The following is a 22413-nucleotide window of genomic DNA, read 5'->3' on the forward strand; positions in this document are numbered from 1 at the left end:
GACTGAAATACCGTCTCGTGCCTATCAGTTAGCTACTCTGCAACTATGCGGAGCCGAACGCCCATCTCTGTGGAGCCCCTTACCCGACATGGCTACTCCACGTGGCTGCAAATGGACTGCCACTCAAATACACAGGGTCAATCCTAATTTCAATTGCCCCGAGATCACGAAAACAACACTCTACGTGGAGCCTCGCCGTCCTTCCTTTGCCGCGTCTGACAGCTTCTCCCCACTCTTGTGCACGGATTCACTCTCTGTCCTGTTTGCCAAGACGAGAGATAGATGCATCGACGCTCCAAGGATGCAGTGAATCTCGGCACAACTTGGTTGCCGCTATCCACCAAGAATCCTACATAGATGCTATCGATATAAACACGACACGAAAGCACGCGACTTTTTCCACTAGCACTTCGTATAGTACAAAGTAAACCCCATACCATCCCCAACTCGCCCATTTCACACACACACTGTCTTCTCCGCTCCTTAGTCAGATCGTCACATTTTCCTCCTCGCCAAGCCCATACCCATTGCACGCTCGCCCGCCCGTCCCTTCAGTGATTGCCATGTCCATTTACCCAAAGTACATGCCGCTCTCTCATCTTTTTCCCTTTTCATTCTGGTCCATGCTATGCCGTGACTTGCACAACCGCGCCCACGCCCACCCCCATGCCCCGCCATCCCCCCAATTCCCAACAGCACAACAAATAATACCTACAGCATTAGCCATCAGCATCAGCACTACAACCTCCTCCCGTCCTTTCCGCTCCCTTTCTTTCCCGCCCACTCCCCCTCGTATCCCCATACGACCCAAGCCAAACCCCCCTCCCCCCCTCCCGAATTTATCCACATATACGCGCCAAGCACGGCCCCGGTATACGAACGGTCGGACCCTTTTTTCTTCGTCAGAATACGGGGCGGCGCTTCTGAGTTTGGATACGAAGCCGTGGTTCTTTTTTAACCCGTCTGGAACGCGTGTGTCGGATAGGTAGGATAGAGGGTCTGGACGTGTAAGCAGGTTAGGTAAAGATGTAAGTAGCTATGTACATGGGGTATCTGCGGTGGGTATGGTGAATGAATGGGTTTGTCAGATCGTTTTCGTCCTGTGGAGATGTGTGTCATGGTGCTATGTGTGAAGAGTGAAGGAAGGTCAGTGTTTATGTAGAGAAGAATTTATGAAGTAGTAGTAGTAGTAGTAGTAGTAGTAGTAGTAGTAGTAGTAGTAGTAGTAGTAGTAGTAGTAGTAGTAGTAGTAGTAGTAGTAGTAGTAGTAGTAGTAGTAGTAGTAGTAGTAGTAGTAGTAGTAGTAGTAAGAAGAGGTGATGGGATATTGACCTATCGTTTCAACACACGCACACGGAATATCAAGACCATGGTTGTTATACCTCCAGGACTCAATTCACACAATGCAGCACATATGAAATACTCAAGTAAGTTAGATGATTGTAAAAAAAAAAGGAAGTTCGTTTATTAGATCCTTTTTCGTGAAAAAAAAAGAAGCGCCTATCATGATATAGCAACAACTAGATACAGATGTCCACGGAGACCATAGCTTACCCGTTGACGCCTCGCACCGAATAAAAAAACCAGAAAGGACTGCTGATGACAGTGGAGAGAGAGGGCGTGACAAAGGCGACAGATCAGAAAGTCGCATTTACTCCCACACATACACTCCCCACACACCAGCAGTCAAAGGCACATACAACTCCAAAAAACCAAAAGGAGCAGAGAAGTAAAAAAGATAAAACCCCTATAGGCTAATTGAAATCCAAATATCAAAAATCCAAATCGCATCCAAACTCTTTTCGTTTCTTCGTTAAAGGGTAGAATAAAGGGTTACGTAGCCAGAAGAAGGAGAAAAAAGGAAGAATAAATAAGGCGAAGGATAAAAAGAAGACCAAATAAGAGTCAGATGTACACCTAGATAACGCCGCCAAAAATCGCATAGATCCGAACAAGACTTTCCCAATGCGAGTTTCTTCCTCGAGTTGGAAAGTGTGAGGGGGGTATCATCGTCGTGGACACATTCTTTGTTTTTTTCTTTCTTTCTTTCTTTTCAGTCTCTTTCATCACAAGAATCCACTCTCAGAGAGCAGCCTAGAAACAACATCGTTAGCCCCATTCTCTCTCTCTATCCATAGAAACGGGTTGCATACCTTGCAATCTTTTCGTCCTCGCGTTCTCTTGGTTCGACGCTCAGGCTCATCTCGTACATCTCATGCACATCGCCTGCAGATTGCATGTTGCTAAGGATATATTCTTGCAACTCGGGCACTGGCTGCAGTGGATAGGGCACGTTCTGGTACTGCTGGATATCGCGAATGACTTCGGCTGTCTTCGCGCGCTTGGCAAAGTTGATAAGGTTCGTGCGTTTGATCAGCGAGGGAATACCATCTTCGATGAATGTCAAGTCGGTGAGATATACACCTTAAGTATGTGTTAGTACATGTTGTAGTTTCTTTGAGAGGTCATTGTGTACCAAAGAAGGGTATACAAGGTGGATTTGCCCTATGCAGAGTGTCTCTGTATTCTGCAAAGTTCTTGGTGCTACCCATGAGTTTGCGCATGCTTTCCAACGTTGCCATAGAGCGTTGGTTGACAGCACTCCAAGTTCTGTTCAGACGATGGATCGGCGCAGTACCTAGAGCTGAAATGATGGAAGTTAGAGTAGAAAAGTTGTTCAATTGCCGGCATTTCTGTATCCCATTAGCTACACGTAATGCAGAGAGGTATACGAGGTTGACTCACATCTGCTACGTTGACAAAATGCTTAATCACAATCACTCTGCGCTTGACATCTTGTTGGGTAAGGATCATCTGTGCAACCCAGTTTGTTAACTGGTTAGAATGAAGAATGAGCGCTTTGACATTGGAGGCTGGGTCGGGCTCGCCAGGTGCAAGCTTCTTTTGCCAAGTCTTGTTTAAGCATTCTGTAGGGCGGATCTTGCCGTAAAGCTTAGACTCGATGATTGTGAGTTGACGAGCGAATTCGGTTGCATCGATGTCGAGGAACTTGAGTTTCTTCATGTGCTTGGGTAGAATAGGTTGTGGCGTTTGGGCACTCAGGGTAAGGACCAACCGTTTGGTTGGCATGTCCGGTCCACGCGATCTTTGCTCGACTGAAGTCATCAATGGCGCTGCTCCAGGGGTACTGGTAGTTGCAACATGGTCTTTGGCGAAGTTGTATACCCGCTGAATCAGAATCCGTGCCTCTTCGTCGTTACCCTCCATCCAGTAGTTGTCAAACCAACTCTTCAGAATGTTTACGACACGGAACCTGATTGGCTTCTGCTTCTTGTCTACCCAGTGCTGGTAGTCTTCTTTTGCTAGACCATGGGGTGGTTGAATACTCCATCGTTTGACCAACATCTCAAAAAGCTCGGAAGCCGTGGTAAAGGATCGGTAGGTAAGTAGGAATGTGTTGTTGAAGGCGGGGTCCAAACGGTCGTGACGGGTTAGCTGCTCGACAAGTCCTGCCAAAGTGCCACCCTTGAGCTGGGGTGGTGTAGTTTTGTGATCATAGGAAATCTCGCCCTCGTGATCGAGCTTCAAGAATTCTGGTGTTTCTTCAACTGCTTGTTGTGGAATGACCGGCACTTCACCAAAGAAATCCTTGAGCTTCTTATTGCTGTTGGCAGAACGGATCGGCTCAACTTTCGTATCGTCGTTTCCAAGGGACGATCCTGGGCTATATGTGTCAGCTTTGGGCATGTTACCGAGCAATGGCCTCTCAGGTCCAGATGGAATGCGAGCGTGACTGGGTAGTTCGCTGTCGGTGTTTCTCCGAGGATCTGAACGGCTTATGATATCATCCAAGGGTATGTTTTCCGACAGGTTCTGTAGCAAGGCATACTCCTGGGCACAAGTCGACTCAAGTTCGCGGGCGACGGCTCGCACGGCGTTGATTCGGTCCTCTAGAGAGTCTCCTCGTAGTTCGGCCCATTCGTCTCCCAAAGGCGCTGCTACTCCTTGGCATGCTATCACAAGTTCGGAGACTATATCATAAGTCTTCTGTTTCTGAATGCTAAACTCGCTGAGCTGCGATCCTTGGGAGTCCAAGTCCAAAGATGCGAGGTTGATTTGTTCAATAGTTGAGATCCAGGGTCGGCATGCTTCAAGCACCTTGCTTGCCGCATTGCATACGTGGTCGCCAATCTCCTGGTGTTTCTGGTGTGAGATGACGGTATCTCGTACGACCAAGTGCTCGTCCAAGCGACGGATGCTTGAAACAATCAATCTCTTGACGTCGTGCAGCCTTTCCAGGACACGAGAGTCTAGTTTGAGAGTCGGCTCGACAGACGGGGGCTCGTGGTCTTCTGGGTCAGAATACATCGAGGTATTGACATCCCGGGAGTCTGCACCATTGTTCTGCCAGCTGCCACCAATGTTGCTGCCGACCACAAATCCAGGCACAAGGCGGGGTATCTCTTCGCCCCGCTGCTGACGAGCTACTTCCACAAATCCAAAGACACCATTCATCACGCCCTCTGCTTCTTTCAGACACTTTGAGTAAGAGTCTGGGGGAGGAAAGTCGGACGCAGCAATATGCGAAGAAAGGACTAGCTTTGAAAAGCGCGACATGGTCTCTCTGAAGTGAGGGTATAGGGCCTTGTTGGTCGATATGATGGAAGGGTTGCCAGAGTGGTTATCCGTCGTTCCCGAGCCAGCTGCAAGTAACAGCCGGAGGTGATCTGAAATGTCTTCAGCACGCTTTACAAACTCAGACCTGTCGCTGTTGTTGATGGCCTGTTTGTATCGCTCAATCGCGCGTCGCATATCTTCGACCATCCTGTTCCAGGTAAGAGGAACTGGGCTGACATCGTCGTAAAACTTTCGTGATTGTGGAAGGGTACCGTTGGGTCCACCTAGGCCAGGGCTGTTTGCAAAGGACGTGGCCGTCGTGCCAGCGGGAGGCATTGCAGCAGAGGCAGCAAAGCTCATGCTGCTTTGGTCGTAGGCCCTACCGTGGTAACCCCCATTCATTGACTCCATGGAGGTGGCTGATGAGAGTCCACCGGACAAGCGTTGTCTGTGCTGTAGTTCAAAGTCAGAAGGGGGGGCTCACACAAGTGGGAGGAGGGTGAGCGGTTCGATACTTACACGAGAGCTGTAGGAACCCTTTGTTCCTGGACCTTCAAAGTCGGATGCGGATGTTTCGTCGTCTGTGTCTTCCATGTTGTAACCAGAGCCCGAAGCCAGCAGCTCGGCGGGCGGTCGCGACATTTCTGGAATGAAGACATCTGTGCGGTTGCGCGGGCCGCTCTCATTTGTGGCGGGTGACTCGAGCGGTAGCTCCATTGTGCTTACGCCGGTCAGAGTGTTGAAGTAGAAAAGTCTTCCATCTGGGGTTGCTTGGGGGATCCAAAAGGCGGCCTCCTCCTCCTTGTTGTTGGCGGGTGCGGTGTTGCGCTCAATGGGCAGGATGGTGTCGTTGCCGCCGCTCAGGGAGCCATCGTCGGAATAGTCGCCCTCTGCGCCGCTGGCTGAACGAGTATCGTCGTCGGCGTCGGCACCGTCTCGGTCTTCCTCGATGTCTTCGCTGGGCCGCTGCACGACGGCACAGTAGTTGCTTGGAAACCAGCCACGGACACCATGGATGACTCCGTCCCACCATCCACTCTCCAGCTGGGTGATGACCTGTATTATGTCGCCGGTCCGGAAGCTTAAGCTGGTGCGGTCGTCGGCCTGGTAGTCGTATAGGGCCTTGACGTACATGCCGCCAGCGTCGGTTGTGCCGCTGAAGCCGTTCATGTTGGAAGGCGCGACCAGCTCGAGGGGGGACGGGATAGGAGAGCGATAACGACGTCCGCACACTCGGGTGCAAGATGCCCCTCTACTGCGACCCGGGACAAGAGCAGAAGAGGTCGCAAGGTGGGCCGCTTGTTCTTACAGCGCGGTTGATTTCGAGGGTCAGATAGCCCGCGTGTTATGGCCGGGGGGTGGGTGAGGGCATGCAATTGGGCTAGGGGCGGGACCGGCATGCGAATGAGGAGCCTTGCATTCGCGCCTCGCAGAACTGCACAGCGAATAGAGTCTCGCAGCGGGCACTTGTGTATGATTATCGTCGAGAGGAAGAGAGCTCAGGAGCGAAAGAAACTGCAACACCAGGGCGGGTCGCTGGGCAGGCGTTGTGAGCGGTGGAGGCCCCCCGAATGTGGGGACACTGCTGCCACAAGTCACGTGGCGAGCTGGGTTTCTGGATAAAAGAAGCTAACAATGTGTCAAGCCCCGGGCCCATCCCTCAATCCAAGCCCTCGCGGAGCCCGCTTTGCTTGTCTACACGTTGTAATATTCATGCACGTCTATATGCGAAGCCTGTCGGCAGCCGATGTTGTGCATACGCACAGCCTGTCTGTCCAGATGGATGGTTGCACTGCTGGTCATCCTGAGCCGGCTGCATGTCCATTGTCCAAAGCCGCCGGTCTAACACGTCGCGTAAGATTTGTTGTTTGTCAGATGGCCGTTTAAACGCCGGTCTGAAGCATGTCTATGTAAGTACATACTATGTACACATGCGTATCAAAGTAGTCTCTACGCCTGGCCAATAATAACCCGACGGCGTCATGAACCGTGCGAAACCCCACCACGGCTCCAGTACGGATGCTGTATGCGGTATATGATATGCAGTACATACATCCATAGTAGGTATGTATGTAAGTATGTAAGTCTGCAGGCGCCGAGTGAGGAGCCTACCAACTGAGCGGGGAGGATCTCAGGCGTTCCATACACTCGTCAATTCATCTAGAACACTGGCTGACTCGTTGGCTAATTCTCCTTCTATGCGCTATGAAACGTTGTCAAGGACGGCAGGGACCTATCGCCTTTTTACGGGCAGATACCGGAGCAATTGAGCATGATACCACCCTACCGGTCTTGTGCGACCGTCCAGTCGTCCGACTTCTGACCCTTGACGTCCTGACACTCTGCTTGCGCCGAACGTTAGTTGCAGTTGCGCCAGTTGCGCCAGTCGCCAAGAGACGCCCAACGAGCTGTGCAACCTAGTGTGGCGAGGCCTAGTGTCGAGGCTGATGGTAAAGGTAGAGAGCATGTGGAACACTGGAAGCTGCAAAGTCAAGCAAGAGCCGCTAGCCTCATGGACGCGAGAGCGGTGACTGACACGCGCATCTCATCGTCGAAGACGCCATGGAAGCCTTGAGTGATGATGGAGGAATTAGCGGCCGATACCATTCTCGAATTTGCTTAATGTGTCGCGTGGAAGCGGAAGCCTCGACTTCTGGGTTCTGCGACACTGGGCCGGAGTGGTGTGTGGGCCGGCCACCCGCCCAATTGACCATGATGCTGTCACTCCCGGGGTGGCAGGGAGATTGTTGGGAGATGACGGGATATAGTGAGAGCAAAGGGAAACTTCGTTGCAAGTACGAGTAAGCACATGGCAACGGGAGCGGCGCTGGACGTGGAGGTATGTCCGGATGGTGTCCAAAGGCCATGACAATATTTGTTCGTCACCAAACGGTAAAAGGGAAAAAGGGCAGCAGCCACCGAGCATTTCAGCTTGCTCTTCAGACAATGGCGAGCACATGGACACGGGCAATGCTCCGAGCCGGCCATGGTCCCTGGCACTAAGTGATTCTAGTCGTTTGCCTTGACCTTGTTGAGATTATCTCACGGCGCAGGCGGATCGGTAGCGGCTCTATGGCGTCCGTGTTGCGCGAACAGACCATGCCCTGCCACATGAAACCTCGACCACGAAGCCGCGTTGCGCTTCTAAAGCATTACGTGAAGCGTTCTAGCGCGAGGAGGGGCGAGGGGCGAGGGAGGGGGCCTTCGCCCAGCAGCCATGCATGCCCCTCGCTGACACTGAGGGGTTGTGAGAGAGATAGCACGAGGCATGTGGCGCGAGGGCGTAGTCCAACGAACTGACGGTGAAGGCAAAATGGGCTGGCGCGGGAGCAAGGCCGTTTACCAGACCGCGACCGACGCTATGTGCTCCAGGATATACGCGCATCCCCGATGCAAGCGGGGCATGTTAGTGGACTCTTCTAGGTGCTCTGCTGCTTACCGGGAAGGCAGACAGAGGGGTGTTTGCATTTGTGGTGGTGGTGGTGGGGGGCTGGCGCAGGTCAAAGAGCATGGCTGCCATGGGCCTGTTGGTGTTGCGATTTGGAGGGACAGGCGCAAAAAAGGATTCCATCGTCGCGCGGTGGCTTGTTTTGAGTGCGGTCGACAGCATCGAGCTGCTGCCGTCTGGTGCATGTGTGGACCGGGCTAAGAAGAGGCTGTGGGTCCGGGGAACGGGACCATGGCCCGGAGGTATGGATAGAGTTCCAGGAACGAGTGAGGGCAGCCGACGATCGTCTCCAAATTACTCGCAGCCACACAGCAGCATTTCATAGTGCAAGTTTGAAGGGTGCTCCTGGCGTCATCTTGTTGGCTCCGCGCGCGAGGGGCTGCAGCCACCCCTTTTATTTTTTATTTTTTATTTTTGAGCCGTGTGAGGTCATTATGGGCCAGCGAGGGGCAACACCCGCCTGTGTGGTGTGCATGTCTAAGTATGTGGGTGTGTGTAGGTAGTATGTAGGGTTGGGGTTCGTGCCAACATGAATGGCGCAGGCACGCAGGCACGCAGGCACGCACAGTGAGGCGGTGAGGCTCCATGCGCTCGGCCTGCATCTGAGGAATGGTGCCCCAGCAGACTACTCACTCAAGAGGCAAAAGTCGCCAGGCCATTCTTACCGCCTCTTTGAGATGTCGAGCCACAACTGGTGGATACAGAGGACGACTCCGCTGCCAGCGCGTGGTACGGCGAAACCACGCTCCGCAAGAGCCTCGTGCGATCAAAATCATTGGCCACGCGATTGCCATGTTGCAATTGGGTCCAGCCCGTCAACTAAGGGAGTACCCGGTGTGCAGGCGCAACTGCAGATGGGCGGTATGCCTACAAGGACATGGCTTGGGCGAGGGAGGGGCTGTAGGGCGCGGCAAGGCGGCAGAACGCGAGAGGGGTGCGAGGGGGAGGGGAGTGTGCGTGATGGAGAGAATGGTACAACAGTGGGAGACAGACTCGAGGGGAGCGGTGCAAGCGGCCATGCCCATGGCAAAGGTGTGGCCAGCAGCAAACCACGGGCACGCAACCCTGCAAGGCACACTGTCAATGGGCAGCGATAGATACAAGCAAATATAATGTGGGATGCGACCGCTGTACACCTACTTCATCAACAATTGGCGTTGGATTCGCTAGCGCTGTCATGCTGGACGTAATTATTCGGTCCCGCGAGGAGATCACAGGGGATGGCTGGGCTGCTATTTGGCGGACTGTGCGTTGTGCCTCTCCCCCCCCCATCTTGTGATTTTGGCTGCTGCCCCTCTTGGTCTCCTTATTCCGCCCTCGCGCCGCTCGCATCCATCTCAACCCTCACGCAGCCCGCGGCATTCATCATTGTGCACGCAGCCCTGGGGCGCTGACGTCTGTATATCGCGCTCTGCCACCGGCCACTCCCGTCTTGTGCTCGCATTTTTTGCTGTGTATACAAACGCGCGGGATGAACAACGGGCACAGCCACTGCACCTCGCCCATCAACACACTTTAACGCTCGCGCGCGCCGGCCGTTCCATCATCCCCTCGCATCGGCCTCTAGCTGCTGCAGTTGCCCGCTGCATCTCTGCATTGCCGTGATGGCGTCCAACTCGTCGCCCGCCGGCCGCAAGACGGGCGCGCCGGAGAAGAAGTACAAGTGCCAGTTCTGCAACCGCGCCTTCAGCCGCAGCGAACATCGCAGCCGTCATGAGCGATCCCGTAAGTGCCCTCCCCTTGCCCAGCGTCGCCATGGGAGCTCTGCCTGGCTAGAGCGGGGTAGCTGTTTACTGCGGCGGGACACCTTCGCGCCGTGGTCGCGCTGCGGGGAAGATTGACACTGTGTTGCTAACTGCCCCTCACCGCAGACACAAAAGAGCGCCCCTTCAAGTGCCTCAAGTGCCGCAGCACCTTTGTGCGCCGCGACCTCCTCCTCCGCCACGACCGCACCGTCCACGCAAAAGACGGCGGCGCCCCGCTGCCCAGTGAGCAGAAGCGCCGCAGCACCACAAAGGCCGCCGATGCCGGGCCCTCAAAGCCCGCCCCCGTCGACAATGCTACCACCCTCGAACGTATCCAGCACGACTCTGAGGCCATGCACGACGACGACGACCTCAATGCCGCCGCCATGCTCATGACCGACTTCCACCACAAGGCCATGGCCAGCCAGGAGCCCGAGATGATTCCCGAGCACAACGAGCCCGTCATTTCCCCCACCGGGCCCCCCATGATGGAGCCCGTCATCCCCTACACCGCCCCTGGCCAGAACATGCTGCCCCAGATGCCCTGGAGAGACTCAATGGTCCCCCAGTCTGAGCCCAAGTCGTCCCCCAACACCCACTCGGCCTTTACCTCGGCTGCCGCCCTCGGCTCCCACCCTCACCAACTTCCCCCTCTGATGGAGCGCACCATGTCGGGAAACGACAGCCTCGCGCCCACCTTCTCGGCCATGAACGGGGGCAACGGCCTCGGAACCCCCGGTGCTCTGTCGCCCTATCCCTCGATGATGGGGCCCGTTTCGCCAGTCGACTACCGCAAGTCGCCCGGCCCTAACCAAGCCTTGATGATGACCCGAGCCCCTCAATTGGACTCGGAGGAGCAGTGCGCCAGGATCTACGAGAACATCAAGCAGTATGACAGTGAAAACGCGCTTCTCGAGACATTCCACCTTCCTAGCCTCAACACCCTCAATCGCCTGCTGAAGACTTACTTTGATCTGTTCCACCACCATCTCCCCTTTCTGCACCCCGCCACATTCAACCCTACAGAGGTGTCGGCCCCGCTGCTCCTTGCTGTCCTGTCGATAGGTGCCCTGTACATATTCGACCAAGACCAGGCTTACATGCTACATATTGGATCAAAGGTTCTCGTAAACCAATTTCTGCAGAACAAGGAGAACTTTAGCTCGCGCAAATGCCCCCTATGGACCATGCAGAGCACACTGCTCAACATGATCTTTTCCAGCTGGAGTGGTGATCCAAAGGGTCTCGAGTGGGCCTGTTCGATTAAGAGTCTTTTGGCCAACATGGTTGCCGGAAACCGATACGAGCTCAAGCTTCGGTCAGACGCGCGTGATGGTGCCCAGCCAAACCACGAAGAATGGGTCGTTGACGAGCAGTGCCGCCGAACTTACTATGCAGTCTACATCTTCTTTGGTCTGCTGACTCTTACCTATAACCACACACCTGCTATGGGTTTCAATGAATTTGACACGCTAGAACTGCCCTCCTCAGAATCCCTCTGGACTATGGAAGTTTCGGATGACGATGCCTGGCGTGAAAGCCTGAGCTCATCCAAGATTATCACGTTCCGTCAGGCGCATGACAATCTCTTCCAGGGCGAGACTGCACGCTACAGTGCCTTCGCCACGCGTGTCATGATCAATGCTCTGTTCCTCGAGGTGTGGTATCACAAGCGCAGCCCTGAAGCTCTTCAGGACGTCGTCACCGAGTACAAGCTCCGTCTGGCTCTTGAAACTTGGGAGAAGTCGCTTGAGCTGTGCGAGCCCGAGACCGTTGTCGTCCAGCTGAGCGCCCCACACAAGGGCCACCCTCTAATCTTCAATGCCATGGCACTGTATAGGAACACGCGCGCTCGACTAGTCGTTGACCTCAAGTCTATTCAAGAGGCTCTACGTTATCACGACTCGTACGAAGTCGCTGCTGCCATGACCAATGCCCGTGACAAGGTCCAACGCTCACCAGAGATGATCAAAGTCATCCAGGAGTGCTTTGACTGCATCGAAGTCGCTGCCGTGCAAGGAATCCGCTGGGTTGCACGTACTTCAGCCACCAACTGGAGCATCGAGCATCCTCTTACTGGCATGGACCTGATGGTAATTTTGACCTTGTGGCTCTACCGTTTGGAACACGACGAGGAACCAGCCACCGAAGAAGAGCTAGCTATGTACAACAAGCTACGCAACTTGTTCGATGATGATTCAGTCGATGTCTATGGAGCCAAACTAAGCTCTACTGTCGCTCGACTTTGGGGCAGTATGATTGACGAAGTTGTTGTCTGGGGGTATGCTGATCTCTCCATTACTCTGCGAAACTTGTCACTAACTCTGCATAGCATTACTAAGCTCATGGGCGAAGCCTTCAAGCTCCACTCACAAGCCCTTGTCGGCTACGAGGACGCCATGTCTTCTCGCTCTGGATCCGCTACACCGTCCATGGCGGCTGGCGGTGTTCAGGTCCTCGAGATGCAGATGGCCTACTAGGGTCATGCGATCGACCTCTAGCACTCTACTCACGATCTGTTTTTGATTTTTTTGTCCATTTCTCTGTTTATCTGTCATTGGGATTCTTCTTTTTGTCTTGCTACAGTCACCTCCTTGCATCTGGGAGCATGTCATGGAGTTTGGGCGTGTTGAGCATTAGTACTCTATTTCTTATCTCTTTTCACTTTCTCAAGATTGGGGTAATACGGCGCACAGGGGCAGTCGTCCAGATTGCTACACACTTGAGCATGCGCTCTACTTGTTTGGCGTCCTTTTAATATCTTTCCCTCGCTCATACCCATCGGCATTTCTGGACTAATGGAGGCTGGCCCCAGGCGCGTTCATCGCTCTGCTTCGGTCTTGCTGCCTGTATTGCCTCTGCTGAATTTCTGCTAATACTGTTTGTTTGCTGTCATTCTATTTTTTGCAGTCTTTTCTATTCGTCATGGAGCTTTTGGGGTTCGATGTGCATATACCATAGTATTTCATGAAGCGCCTTTACGTGGCGGCGGAAGGCAGGATGGAAGTAGTAGATTGACCATGCCGAAGTGTGGGTAGATTATGATTTCAAATATTATCGTATGAACACATTTTCGCATGAGCATGTTGGGGTTAAATACAAGCAGTCCGTGAAGCCCATTAGATCTCAGTGTTGCCGACCACAATCCGGCGTTGAGTGAAGCCGCTAATCGATAATGGCTACCCACGGACCACCATGCATAACTAGCGCGAAGAGCTCCAATTGAACTTTTCCAAAAATTTCGAGGCCCAGCTACACCAGCCCGTCTGCTTGCAGTTCCACGCATTGTCCGCCATATTCATATAACCCTCTACCTTGGCGTTCTAGCCCTCAAAACACAGTCGCATACAGTCATAATGTCGAAAGATATCGAAGAGAAGAAGCTCAAGAAGGAGAAGAAGGACAAGAAGGAAAAGCGCGCCGAGAAGGATGGCGTAACCAAGAGCAAGAAGGACAAGAAGGAGAAGAAGATCAAGGGTGATGTCGAGATGACCGACGCGCTAGAGGCCGAACTCGAGAAGGAACCTGAGGTCTCCATGGTCAATGTCGTAGACGGCGCATCCGGCGACGACGAGCCTCGCGGCGCCCTTGTTCCCTTTGCATTCCCGCTAGCCGACAACGACAAGGAAGTCAAGAAGATTCTCAAGACCGTCAAAAAGTGTACGTCCCATCCCAAAACCCACTCACGCAATACAACATTTCAACTAACCTTCAACAGCCGCCAAGTCCAAGACCCTCCGCCGTGGTGTCAAAGAAGTCGTCAAGGCACTGCGCAAATCCGCCGCCGCAGGCGCTGCTTCTACCCTCAGCGACCCCAGCGCCATTGTCGTCATTGCTGCCGACATCTCGCCCATGGACGTCATTGCGCACATCCCTGTCCTCTGCGAAGACCACAACGTGCCCTACATCTACATCAAGAGCCGCGCGCAACTCGGCGAGGCTAGCGCTACAAAGCGACCTACTAGCGTCGTCATGATTAGCAAGGACAAGCTTGGCAAGAAGGCGGGAGAGGGCGACGACGAGTTTGCTGAGGCGTATGCTGAGCTTGTTAAGGTTGTGGCTAAGGCTAGTAAGACTGTGAGGAAGTAGAGGTATGTTGGTGGGGTATTGTGTAAGAGGCTAGGAGAAGAAGTGTCCTTTTTTTGGCGATTCATGAATGTCTCGAATATTTTCGAATGTCACACTGTGTTGAACAACCCAAAAAAAGAAGAAAACTCGGAGGGGAACATGGACGAGGAGTCTGGCGTTTTTTTCTTTTTCCTCGCGTTTTCCTCGACGCGGAAACTTGGGGGTTTACCTTATAGCTAAGTTACTGTTATACTGATTTGGCATGTCAAATTGGTATATTCAGATGCTTTTTTGACTTGCAAAAGGAAGGAACAGAGGTAGTTTTCTTCGTTTTCAATACATCTAAATACCATTAAAAATTCTTCTCTTAATCTCTCTCTCTCTCTCTCTCTCTAGTACCGATACGTACTAATGCTTTGCATTGTCTCCTCGATTGCGTAATCTAGTGCGTTTTAGAACTGTGCTTTTGTTTTTCACGGCCACGTGTTTCGAGGGCTATGGCACAACTTTGTTCAAGCTGGGTTTGAGTGTGGCAGATACATCAGTGAGTATGTGTATGTAATCTAAATCGTGGTATTTTTTTCAATTGTCTTTTCTGAGCCGCTGGTGCTAGCATGTTCATTTCTGTTTTTTTTGTGGTAGGTTGACGTTGTGTTTCGTGATGTGTAGTTGGATATGGCGGCTTAAAAGGTGGTAGTTGCAATTATGTATATTGTGTGTGCTTTTCTTGGTACGTGTTATCTATGCTTTTTTTTTTGCATGTGTGATGTGTATTGAGATTGCTAGAGGATATCCTGGGTAGGAGCCTTGTTGGTGTAGTGGTGGGTGAGTGGTGGGTGAGTGGAGCGAGGATTCATGGCTGCATTCTGTTAAATGCAAGTTGCCACGTTAAGGAAATGCGTCAGATCGCGTACTGGATGGAGTGTTGTAGTGGATAGTGGAATTTTCGTCGTCTTTGCACTTTCTTAAAGAGGTACTCAAGCAAGTGAGGGTTGTCGTGTGTTTGGCCAAGAGGGGCGTATATGTTCGTTTTTGTCTCTAGCACTCCCTACACTTTCTTAGCAGACGCTCCCTTGACTTCATCGGTACTCGCTCTTGTTTTGAATTTATATTTTGCCTGTGTTCTCAGGTGTTTTGCGTTCGCGTGGGACAACCCTTATGGTTTTGTTCTTGTTGTAAGATTATATTTCAGACCTCGAGCTGACATTACAAGCTCCAGACCAAATCACAAACTAGTAGTACACGTCGTACAACCCAATAACTTCAAAATATAGCAAGAGGGGATTAATAGTGAATTCAGCACTGGAGAAGATATAAGAACCATCTTAATCTCATCATACGTACTATAAAAAATCCGGCCGACTGAAATTTGAGAAGTAACCGATCTTGGGTAATGAGTGACCACTTTTTACTTCTCATAAGGTCACCACAAAGATTTCAACATAAAAGCACCGACAGCCTCACAACACTAGATTTGTTTATTCGCTCTGCCCTAGTTCACCAACGCCCTGGGACTGGTTAGAAGACACGATTCACCTGACCAACACATCTCTCTCCACAAATTATTCTATAGGTCGACAGAAAATCTACAAAGAATATGACTACCCATCCGTGCTGAATTGGGCTTGTGTCCAGAGCCATGAAGTTTTGGTGATACAATTCGCTCCGTAACACGGTCTACAGCGTTAAATCTCGACCGGAACGACCGGGTATCACGAATGTGCAGTAAATATTGGATATATAGCCTATATCTGCCCTACAAGACAACCATTAGCTTTGTTGGTACGTGTGCCATTTTGGTCCTTCGGTAGAGTAGACCGCATGGATCCCGTGGAATTAAGAGGCCGTCTAGATCCGTCCATCAAATTTTGGACTTACGAACATTGGTTATCTTTTGTTCGTCTGACATTAGATACTTTGCGGCACTTCATTTTGTCGCAGTGGGAATAAGGTTCAAAGAGATAGGATGATGATGAAAGATGAGCACTCTTATGTCATTTTGCATTAGGCTTGTCATATTCACCCGAGCTCTTTGATTGATTGGCTCACATCCCACTAACTGTCCCTTGTATAACTCTGATACTTTACTATAAATGCTTGATTTCTTCATGCTAAACTCACGCGTACTATGTCACATTTCGAAACTTCAAGCCATTCTCTACTCTCTACATTTCAACGCTATCCACCTGTTGTTACTTTTGAAGCTTCACTATTCGCAATTTACTCCCGACATCCATTTCCTTCACCTCGACCTGCTTGTGAAGCTCGGACTGTTGTTCCCAGCATTCATAAATGCAGCACTGATAACTTGTCAAGATAGTGCTGTCTGTTTTGTGGGGTCTACTGCGTCGTGCTCATGCTATTATCAAAACACACTCCATGGTGGAAATTGCGATGGCACTGGTGTAAGTCCTGATGGTGTATCGGATGAGGAACCTTAGCTGATGTGATTTGAATTCTAGCTGTGTGCATTTAACCCGGCCTAAACATGATGAAGGCGATTATATCCTATCAAAATTGATTATTAACAGTAATCTGATGTGGATATTACTTGAATTGATGGTGTCGGTTGGCGTGTAGCGTATCAGATCGTTCTTCTCAGAAAACAATGGCAGACCACACCCCAACCTACCAAAATCGGGTATCAAATACAAAAGACTCTGCAAATCAGAGTAGATATTCGAACGATGATATGGTTATAAACTCTGCTCAACTACTCAAGCGAAAGCCGTATATTTCCTTACTTTTTTGTTACCTCCTATACTGTTATATCATGAAACCGACTCTCCAGATGCATCAACCGTGCAGTCTCCCACGCCGCCAAATCCATCGGTCCCACCTCCCACCTCATCCCTCTCCACCCTTCAAACACACTCTTTGCCGCCTCCTCGTTACCCTCGGATTCAAAAACTTGCACAATCCTCTCCGCGCCACGAACCGCCGTCTTAGCCATCTCGTCATCTCCACGCTCAACCTCACGACTAATAGCTGCAACAACCCTCCTTACCGTCTCACCAACCCACCATCCCTGCGGCACCAAATCCGCAAGCGCAAACCACCACGCTATAAGCACTAGAGCGCGGGGTTCGCGTTGCCGCACGAGATGAAGGAAGTCTGGCGTGAGGAAGGATGGAAAGACGGATATGCGAATGCTGAAGTCTTCGGTGAGATGATAGTAATACAGCGAGAGAAAAATTGGAGATAGAGCTTGGAATGCCGACAGAAGCGTAGCGACATGTGACCCAGACTCATTTTGTAAAGACATGGTGCTTTCAAAGAGTGATGTGAGAAGGGGTGGCAGGAAGAGACCATTCTGATCCGCAAGGTGAGAGGATGTATATGTTGATGGTGGATTAGGAGTCATGGGTGTGGCGCCCAAGGGATCAGTGGGTACATGAGTAACTGGGTTAATGATAGGTGGTGGAGGCAGTATACGTGACTCTCTTCGCACCAGTGGATACACAGATAACTTCTCTATACCATGGTCCCAGCGGAGAGAGGCTAGAACGCGCAGGCCCTCACTGAGTTTCAGTAGCGAGAATATCCAGTCCAGGTACTCGTCGTCTGTGTAAGAGGCCAATGGCAGGACTAGGGAAAGCAAAAATGTTCCTGTTGCGAGCACGGCTTCGTAGTTCTCCGGAGTGATGCGTTGGAGTGCGGTTTTGTAGGACTCGAAGGTTTTTTGTCTGTACACTAGGGCTTGCTTCTCTACTTGTTTACTTGGAGTTTGGATATTGCTCTGTGTGGCTGCAATACTCAGCAGCGAGTAGAGTAGGAAGGTATGCGAGATACCCATTTTTGGAACAACATCTTTGTGTAGGCTCTTGACTACCGGGTCATCCCACATTACGAAGCGTTGCCAGACGTAGGTTTCATAGTATTGCATTAGGTAGTGGTCGAGTGAGGTAAAGATACCTATCGATGTATTTGATGGAGGAATGAGGGATTGAGAGGAAGAGATACAGAAATCAACCTCGTTACTCGGAGGTTGTGGTGAAGCCTCGTGACTGGATAAAGACTCCGGTGTTTTCGATGAAGATTTATGAACATATTCGCAATCAAACTTTCTCTGGTTGCAGTAACGACATTTTGGCCGCGCCTCATCGCACTAAATCGGGTTATTCGCAATCTTCAACGAGAACCGTTGATCGAACCTTGACTTTCTTCCTTTTACACGTTAAGCATCCGCCTCTCGACTTGGAGTGTGGCTGTTTGCTCACAAAGCCGGAGCTTCGACGCACCATTGGATTTACGTTAGTATTGCTTGGTAGAGTTAATGTTTCTGTAGGAGGCTGGTTGGAGCCATGTGATGTGTAAGGCGCCCAGCCGCTATGATCTATCCTTGTAGTCATCTACGTCATCTAAAATGTGAGATTGGGTATGATTAGGGCACTTTCTACAGAGCAAAACCAATGTGATGATTGGTGGCTGAAATTTAATTCCATTTGAGAGATGACGGTTTCCATTTTGAATTCGACTTTTTTCGCGTGCAGCCGTATTCGATCTATAAATAAATAGAAGCAAAATACTAGCAATAATACGGCTAGAAACAACCAAAGCGCGAAAAAGAGCCCGTGTTTACTTTACCTCCCTAGCCTCGCAATCAATCTGAACTTGCACCTTCCCAGCACCATCCTGTGCAACATGTCGTGGAGGCTCAAACACTAGCAATAACACAAGTACCAGAAACATCAGTGCCGCATCAAAACAATACAGCGTCCACTCATGCGCAATGAGATATGCCGCATTCCCCATCGAATACTCGACCAACCTGAACACACAGCGCAAGAGAATGAGAGCACTGACACTGTAAAGAATATACAGCATCCTCTCCCATGGCGTATCTGTCACAGGTCCAGAAGCCATAGCAACACGCCTCCTCATCCGCAGGTGAAAATCCCCCGCTGCAATGAGAAAAACCACAAACGTAGCAACCTGCAAAGCAAGCCCCGCAATAACAATCTTCTCACCCGCTATAGCGAGCGAAAGTTGCATCGTACCCATGATACTAGCACCTGTGAATCTCTCTATTAGCATTTATTCCCCCACTAAACTTCTCCCATCCATATATCTTCCTGGAAAATCAAAAAAAAGAGAAAATAAAGACTCACCCAACCCTTGCACAACCAATGTCGTAACATCTGCCGTAACGAAACCCCTCGTATACCACCTCGCCTCCACACCCGCAACCTTCTCCGCGCCCGCAAGTCGAATCGTACGACCAAGCATCATATACACCGTCGCCGCGAACCACAGCGGTCCCACAAGCAACAACACACCCTGCGTGATAAACGGACCCCAGGCTTGATTGTCAAAGTGCGAAGCAATGCGTGCGCTATAGCCTCCTACTTCACCTGTTCATACAGCCAAAAAAAAGGTTAATTAGTCAAAAAGTTGATTTTTGTCGTGGATAAGACAGATAGAGGAATGGGGAATAGGGAAACGTACATAAAGCGCCGATGATGAGGAAGATGATGATGCGGTTTTTGGACTTGAAGAAGCGACACAGGTGGAGAGTTGCCATGGCTGCGAAGACGACGATGCAGATTACAGCGCCCGCGAGAGAAGGGGTGTAGCGGTACATTTCCCAGTCGAAGCCAGGGGATTTGGGCGGGTTCTGTCGTTTCCAGGTGAGGAGGCTAGGGGAGATGGAGTGGATCATCGTGGTCGGATGGATGTGGAAGTAAGTAGATGAAAGATTGAGAAAGGGAATCTGGCTGATTTTGCGCCTGGAGAGTAGATTGAGAAAGGGTGATGAGATGAGATGGGCCTTGCTACGTGCTCGAATTTACTGCGTTCTTTATACCTACCTGTCTGTAAATACTACATCGGCATACCTCTCTATCTGCATATACATCCTTTCGCACTCGCTTGCACGCACTACCCATGTTCATGCACACGAAAGACAGGGAAGCTAGCTCAGCCTATCAAAATCATAGCATAATGTATATGAGAGTAGCGTGCCTTGTACCCGGTTGCGAAGCCGCCGTTGTCATGTGTCCATCTAGATAGTCGTTCGCACTCGCTTAAACGATCCATGTCGGTGTACTCAATGTCAGGTATGCTAGCGCATGCAGGGGTAAGACGCCAGATTTCGCATTCGCTTAATCAACCAATACTGTGCATTCTCTCACATCGATCCGTAGCAGCAATCATATCCATACGTCAAAGGCGTCCAAGCACATCATCACTGCCTGAATGGTTCGGTCAAATGCATTCTTGCTGTTAACAATGATACATTACACAAGGATTTACCTGTGGTAGCCTAGCCAGGTTCCACATTTCATGCGTAAAGTGATGCCATAATTCCTTCGCAGACTTTTTTGTTTCTTAGATCGTATGTTACAACGTGCGACAAAGCACTCAACCCCAACACATCCCCGTTCCAAAACCAAAGGAACGAGGCCCTTATGAGCCAATCTAGCCCATAACCATGCCCTTGAGACCGGACATGTCGCCTTCCTTGGCGGCAATCTCAAAGTATCCGTAGATGATGGTGACGGCAAGAAGAATACCGGTACCACTGCCAAGAGCTCCGAGGAGATCGCTACCAACAGACAAAGCTCCAATGCAGGCACCACCAAAGGCAGCCGCGGTGGGAATAACACGCTTGAGCTCCTTGTACATGGACTCCTCACGGTGACCAGCCATGACCAGACCCTGCTCCTTGAGCTGCTTGGCAACATCGCGGGGAGAGGAGCCAGAGACCTCGATCCAGGTCTTGGAGAAAACAGCGCAAGCGACGAGCATGTAGACGATGAAGACGGCGGTCTTGAGGGGGTCAGAGAGCGCCTCAGTGATGCTGAGAGGGGGAGACCTATACAATGTCAGTATGGAAACTACCAGAATGGGTTTGCTGTGGAACATACATGTAGTAAGCGACACCAGAGGTGGCGAAAAGCTGAGCGGAGCCCTCCTTGGGCTCCCAGACACCGAGAAGCTTGACAAGCAGGTTGTCAGAGAAGCGGCTGTAGAGCATCTGGCTGATCAGGAAGACGTTGGAGGACAGAGCAGACTGCAGCATGATGGGCATGTTGGAGGTGTAGAACAGACGGACGGGGTAGGAGCCACGGACACCACGCTGGCGGGCAGACTTGACTGGGATCTCAACGCGGAATCCCTGGAGATAGATGACAGCGCCGAAAACGAGAACGGTGGAGATCAGGTTCATGACGTTGGGGAGGTTCTGACGGTAGAAGGCCTCCTTGAGCGCAACAGTCTTGTCAGGCCAGGTGAAGAGCAAGTGAACAAGCGCAATCAGAGCACCCTCAAACTCCGGCCCACGACCAGTGTTGATGGTAGTAGGGGAGAAAGCCTTCCACATGATGGATTCGCAGATGTTGGTGGCAATGAAGAGCGAGATACCGCTGCCGAGACCATAACCCTTCTGGAGGAGCTCGTCAAGGAGAATGACAATCAAGCCAGCAATCATCAACTGGATGACGAGCAGGACGCAAATACCGGCACCGAGGTCGGATGGCTGTCCATAAAGACCAGAGATAACATAGACGACAGCCTGGCCAAAGGACAGGAGAATGGCAAGGAGCTTTTGAGCGGTTTGGTAGAGTTCGCGGTCCGACTTGAGGTCAAGGTTGACGTCAATCAGGTGGGTTCCGGCAAGAAGCTGGAAGACCATGCCCGAGGTGATGATGGGGGTGATACCCAACTCCATCAGCGTACCTCTGTTACTCGCCATCATCATGCGCAGCCAGTAGAGTGGGTCAGAGGTATCAGACGACACAATTCCGTAGAGCGGCATCTGGCTCATGACGAGGAAGACGAGGAGCGTGAGACCAGTCCATACTAGGCGGTTGTTGAACGGCACCTTGCTCTCGGGCAATTGGATCTCGGGGACGAGAGGCACAAAGGGCTTGACAAGATCGAGGAACCGTACTGCGTGGAGGCGTTAGCTGTGCGTGCCGCAGTGCGCCCTGTTTTGCGCGTGGGTGATCGCGGGCCCATTGAGGGCGGGGGCGTAGACTTACGGCCGCTCATGATTGCGAACTATGGCCCAGAGACAAGAAAGAAGACAAGGAGAAGTGAAAAAGGTTGGTTGAAGGCAGCCTGGAGATGGAAAGTGAGAGGGGGGTTTGTATTGTAGCTTTCGCAACGTGTCGCTGGGGAAATTACCCGTGCGCGCGCTAGCCGTAGTTCCGTCCCTGAGCCATCTCGAAGCTGCCACCGAACCTCAAAGAGGCCACGCTGTTCCAACGCTGTGGGGGCTTTGTGGCGTTATCATCTGCGGAATTGTGGCGTTTTTTGTCTGTATACAGTACGTGAGCTTGCTCTCATTCATGTACTTAGATGTTGTTGTCATGTTGACCAGATCATCGCCCCTGAGGTGCCATTGGCCAACCAAACACCAGCATCGATGATGAGTAAGTACGTGATCCCTGTACAGGACCAATTGACTGATATCCGAGTTGTTGGAGACAAATTGAGTTGTAAACATTTCAACTTGCTCCTCGCCGATGGCAGTGTCGAGGTTTTTGTCGGATAGTCAATATCGTATGTCTGATACTGATACCCACCCCCTGCATGCCTCGAATACACCTGGAGTATAGGCCGAGTCAG

General features: G+C 51.3%; 6 protein-coding genes across 6 annotated transcripts; 2 read left to right on the top strand and 4 right to left on the bottom strand.

The window, feature by feature from the left end:
• Window positions 1-1858: 1858 nt before the first annotated feature.
• COCSADRAFT_317831 (uncharacterized protein) lies at window positions 1859-5901 on the bottom strand. Its single transcript, XM_007701390.1, has 5 exons — window positions 5098-5901; window positions 2746-5031; window positions 2477-2693; window positions 2154-2424; window positions 1859-2094 (listed from the first exon to the last, which is right to left on the bottom strand). Exons 1-5 carry the CDS (start codon window positions 5746-5748, stop codon window positions 2067-2069), a joined length of 3453 nt encoding a protein of 1150 aa, XP_007699580.1. The 5' UTR covers window positions 5749-5901; the 3' UTR covers window positions 1859-2066.
• A 3408-nt stretch (window positions 5902-9309) lies between these two features.
• COCSADRAFT_317847 (uncharacterized protein) lies at window positions 9310-12494 on the top strand. Its single transcript, XM_007701391.1, has 3 exons — window positions 9310-9751; window positions 9898-12052; window positions 12104-12494. The coding sequence occupies exons 1-3, from the start codon at window positions 9631-9633 to the stop codon at window positions 12249-12251; spliced, it is 2424 nt and encodes an 807-aa protein (XP_007699581.1). The 5' UTR covers window positions 9310-9630; the 3' UTR covers window positions 12252-12494.
• An 813-nt stretch (window positions 12495-13307) lies between these two features.
• On the top strand, window positions 13308-13860 carry COCSADRAFT_88377 (uncharacterized protein; the record flags this gene model as incomplete). Its single annotated transcript, XM_007701392.1, has 2 exons — window positions 13308-13431; window positions 13490-13860. 2 exons carry the CDS (start codon window positions 13308-13310, stop codon window positions 13858-13860), a joined length of 495 nt encoding a protein of 164 aa, XP_007699582.1.
• A 2694-nt stretch (window positions 13861-16554) lies between these two features.
• COCSADRAFT_116463 (uncharacterized protein) lies at window positions 16555-18104 on the bottom strand. Its single transcript, XM_007701393.1, has 2 exons — window positions 17994-18104; window positions 16555-17947 (listed from the first exon to the last, which is right to left on the bottom strand). Exons 1-2 carry the CDS (start codon window positions 18081-18083, stop codon window positions 16598-16600), a joined length of 1440 nt encoding a protein of 479 aa, XP_007699583.1. The 5' UTR covers window positions 18084-18104; the 3' UTR covers window positions 16555-16597.
• Window positions 18105-18417: 313 nt separating this feature from the next.
• COCSADRAFT_141614 (uncharacterized protein) lies at window positions 18418-19501 on the bottom strand (the record flags this gene model as incomplete). The annotated part of the gene is made up of 3 exons (XM_007701394.1): window positions 18418-18854; window positions 18951-19193; window positions 19288-19501. 3 exons carry the CDS (start codon window positions 19499-19501, stop codon window positions 18418-18420), a joined length of 894 nt encoding a protein of 297 aa, XP_007699584.1.
• A 758-nt stretch (window positions 19502-20259) lies between these two features.
• Window positions 20260-21834, bottom strand: COCSADRAFT_160073 (uncharacterized protein; the record flags this gene model as incomplete). Its single annotated transcript, XM_007701395.1, has 3 exons — window positions 20260-20656; window positions 20709-21732; window positions 21825-21834. 3 exons carry the CDS (start codon window positions 21832-21834, stop codon window positions 20260-20262), a joined length of 1431 nt encoding a protein of 476 aa, XP_007699585.1.
• Between the last annotated feature and the right edge of the window lie 579 nt (window positions 21835-22413).

The sequence above is a fragment of the Bipolaris sorokiniana genome, assembly GCF_000338995.1.
Source record: "Bipolaris sorokiniana ND90Pr unplaced genomic scaffold COCSAscaffold_6, whole genome shotgun sequence".
In the NCBI taxonomy this organism is placed as follows: Eukaryota; Fungi; Ascomycota; class Dothideomycetes; order Pleosporales; family Pleosporaceae; genus Bipolaris; species Bipolaris sorokiniana.

What these genes read in the sequence shown, in the direction of transcription:
- COCSADRAFT_317831 (XM_007701390.1), bottom strand. Translation starts at nt 5,748, where the DNA reads ATGAACGGCTTCAGCGGCACAACCGACGCTGGCGGCATGTACGTCAAG. An exon ending in AGGGTTCCTACAGCTCTCGT is followed by an intron (nt 5,032 to 5,097) that starts GTAAGTATCGAA and finishes TTTGAACTACAG; the next exon opens with CACAGACAACGCTTGTCCGG. An exon ending in ACCTTGTATACCCTTCTTTG is followed by an intron (nt 2,425 to 2,476) that starts GTACACAATGAC and finishes CACATACTTAAG; the next exon opens with GTGTATATCTCACCGACTTG.
- COCSADRAFT_116463 (XM_007701393.1), bottom strand. Translation starts at nt 18,083, where the DNA reads ATGGTGCGTCGAAGCTCCGGCTTTGTGAGCAAACAGCCACACTCCAAG. An exon ending in GTAAAAGGAAGAAAGTCAAG is followed by an intron (nt 17,948 to 17,993) that starts GTTCGATCAACG and finishes AACCCGATTTAG; the next exon opens with TGCGATGAGGCGCGGCCAAA.
- COCSADRAFT_317847 (XM_007701391.1), top strand. Translation starts at nt 9,631, where the DNA reads ATGGCGTCCAACTCGTCGCCCGCCGGCCGCAAGACGGGCGCGCCGGAG. An exon ending in CAGCCGTCATGAGCGATCCC is followed by an intron (nt 9,752 to 9,897) that starts GTAAGTGCCCTC and finishes CCCTCACCGCAG; the next exon opens with ACACAAAAGAGCGCCCCTTC. An exon ending in GACGAAGTTGTTGTCTGGGG is followed by an intron (nt 12,053 to 12,103) that starts GTATGCTGATCT and finishes AACTCTGCATAG; the next exon opens with CATTACTAAGCTCATGGGCG.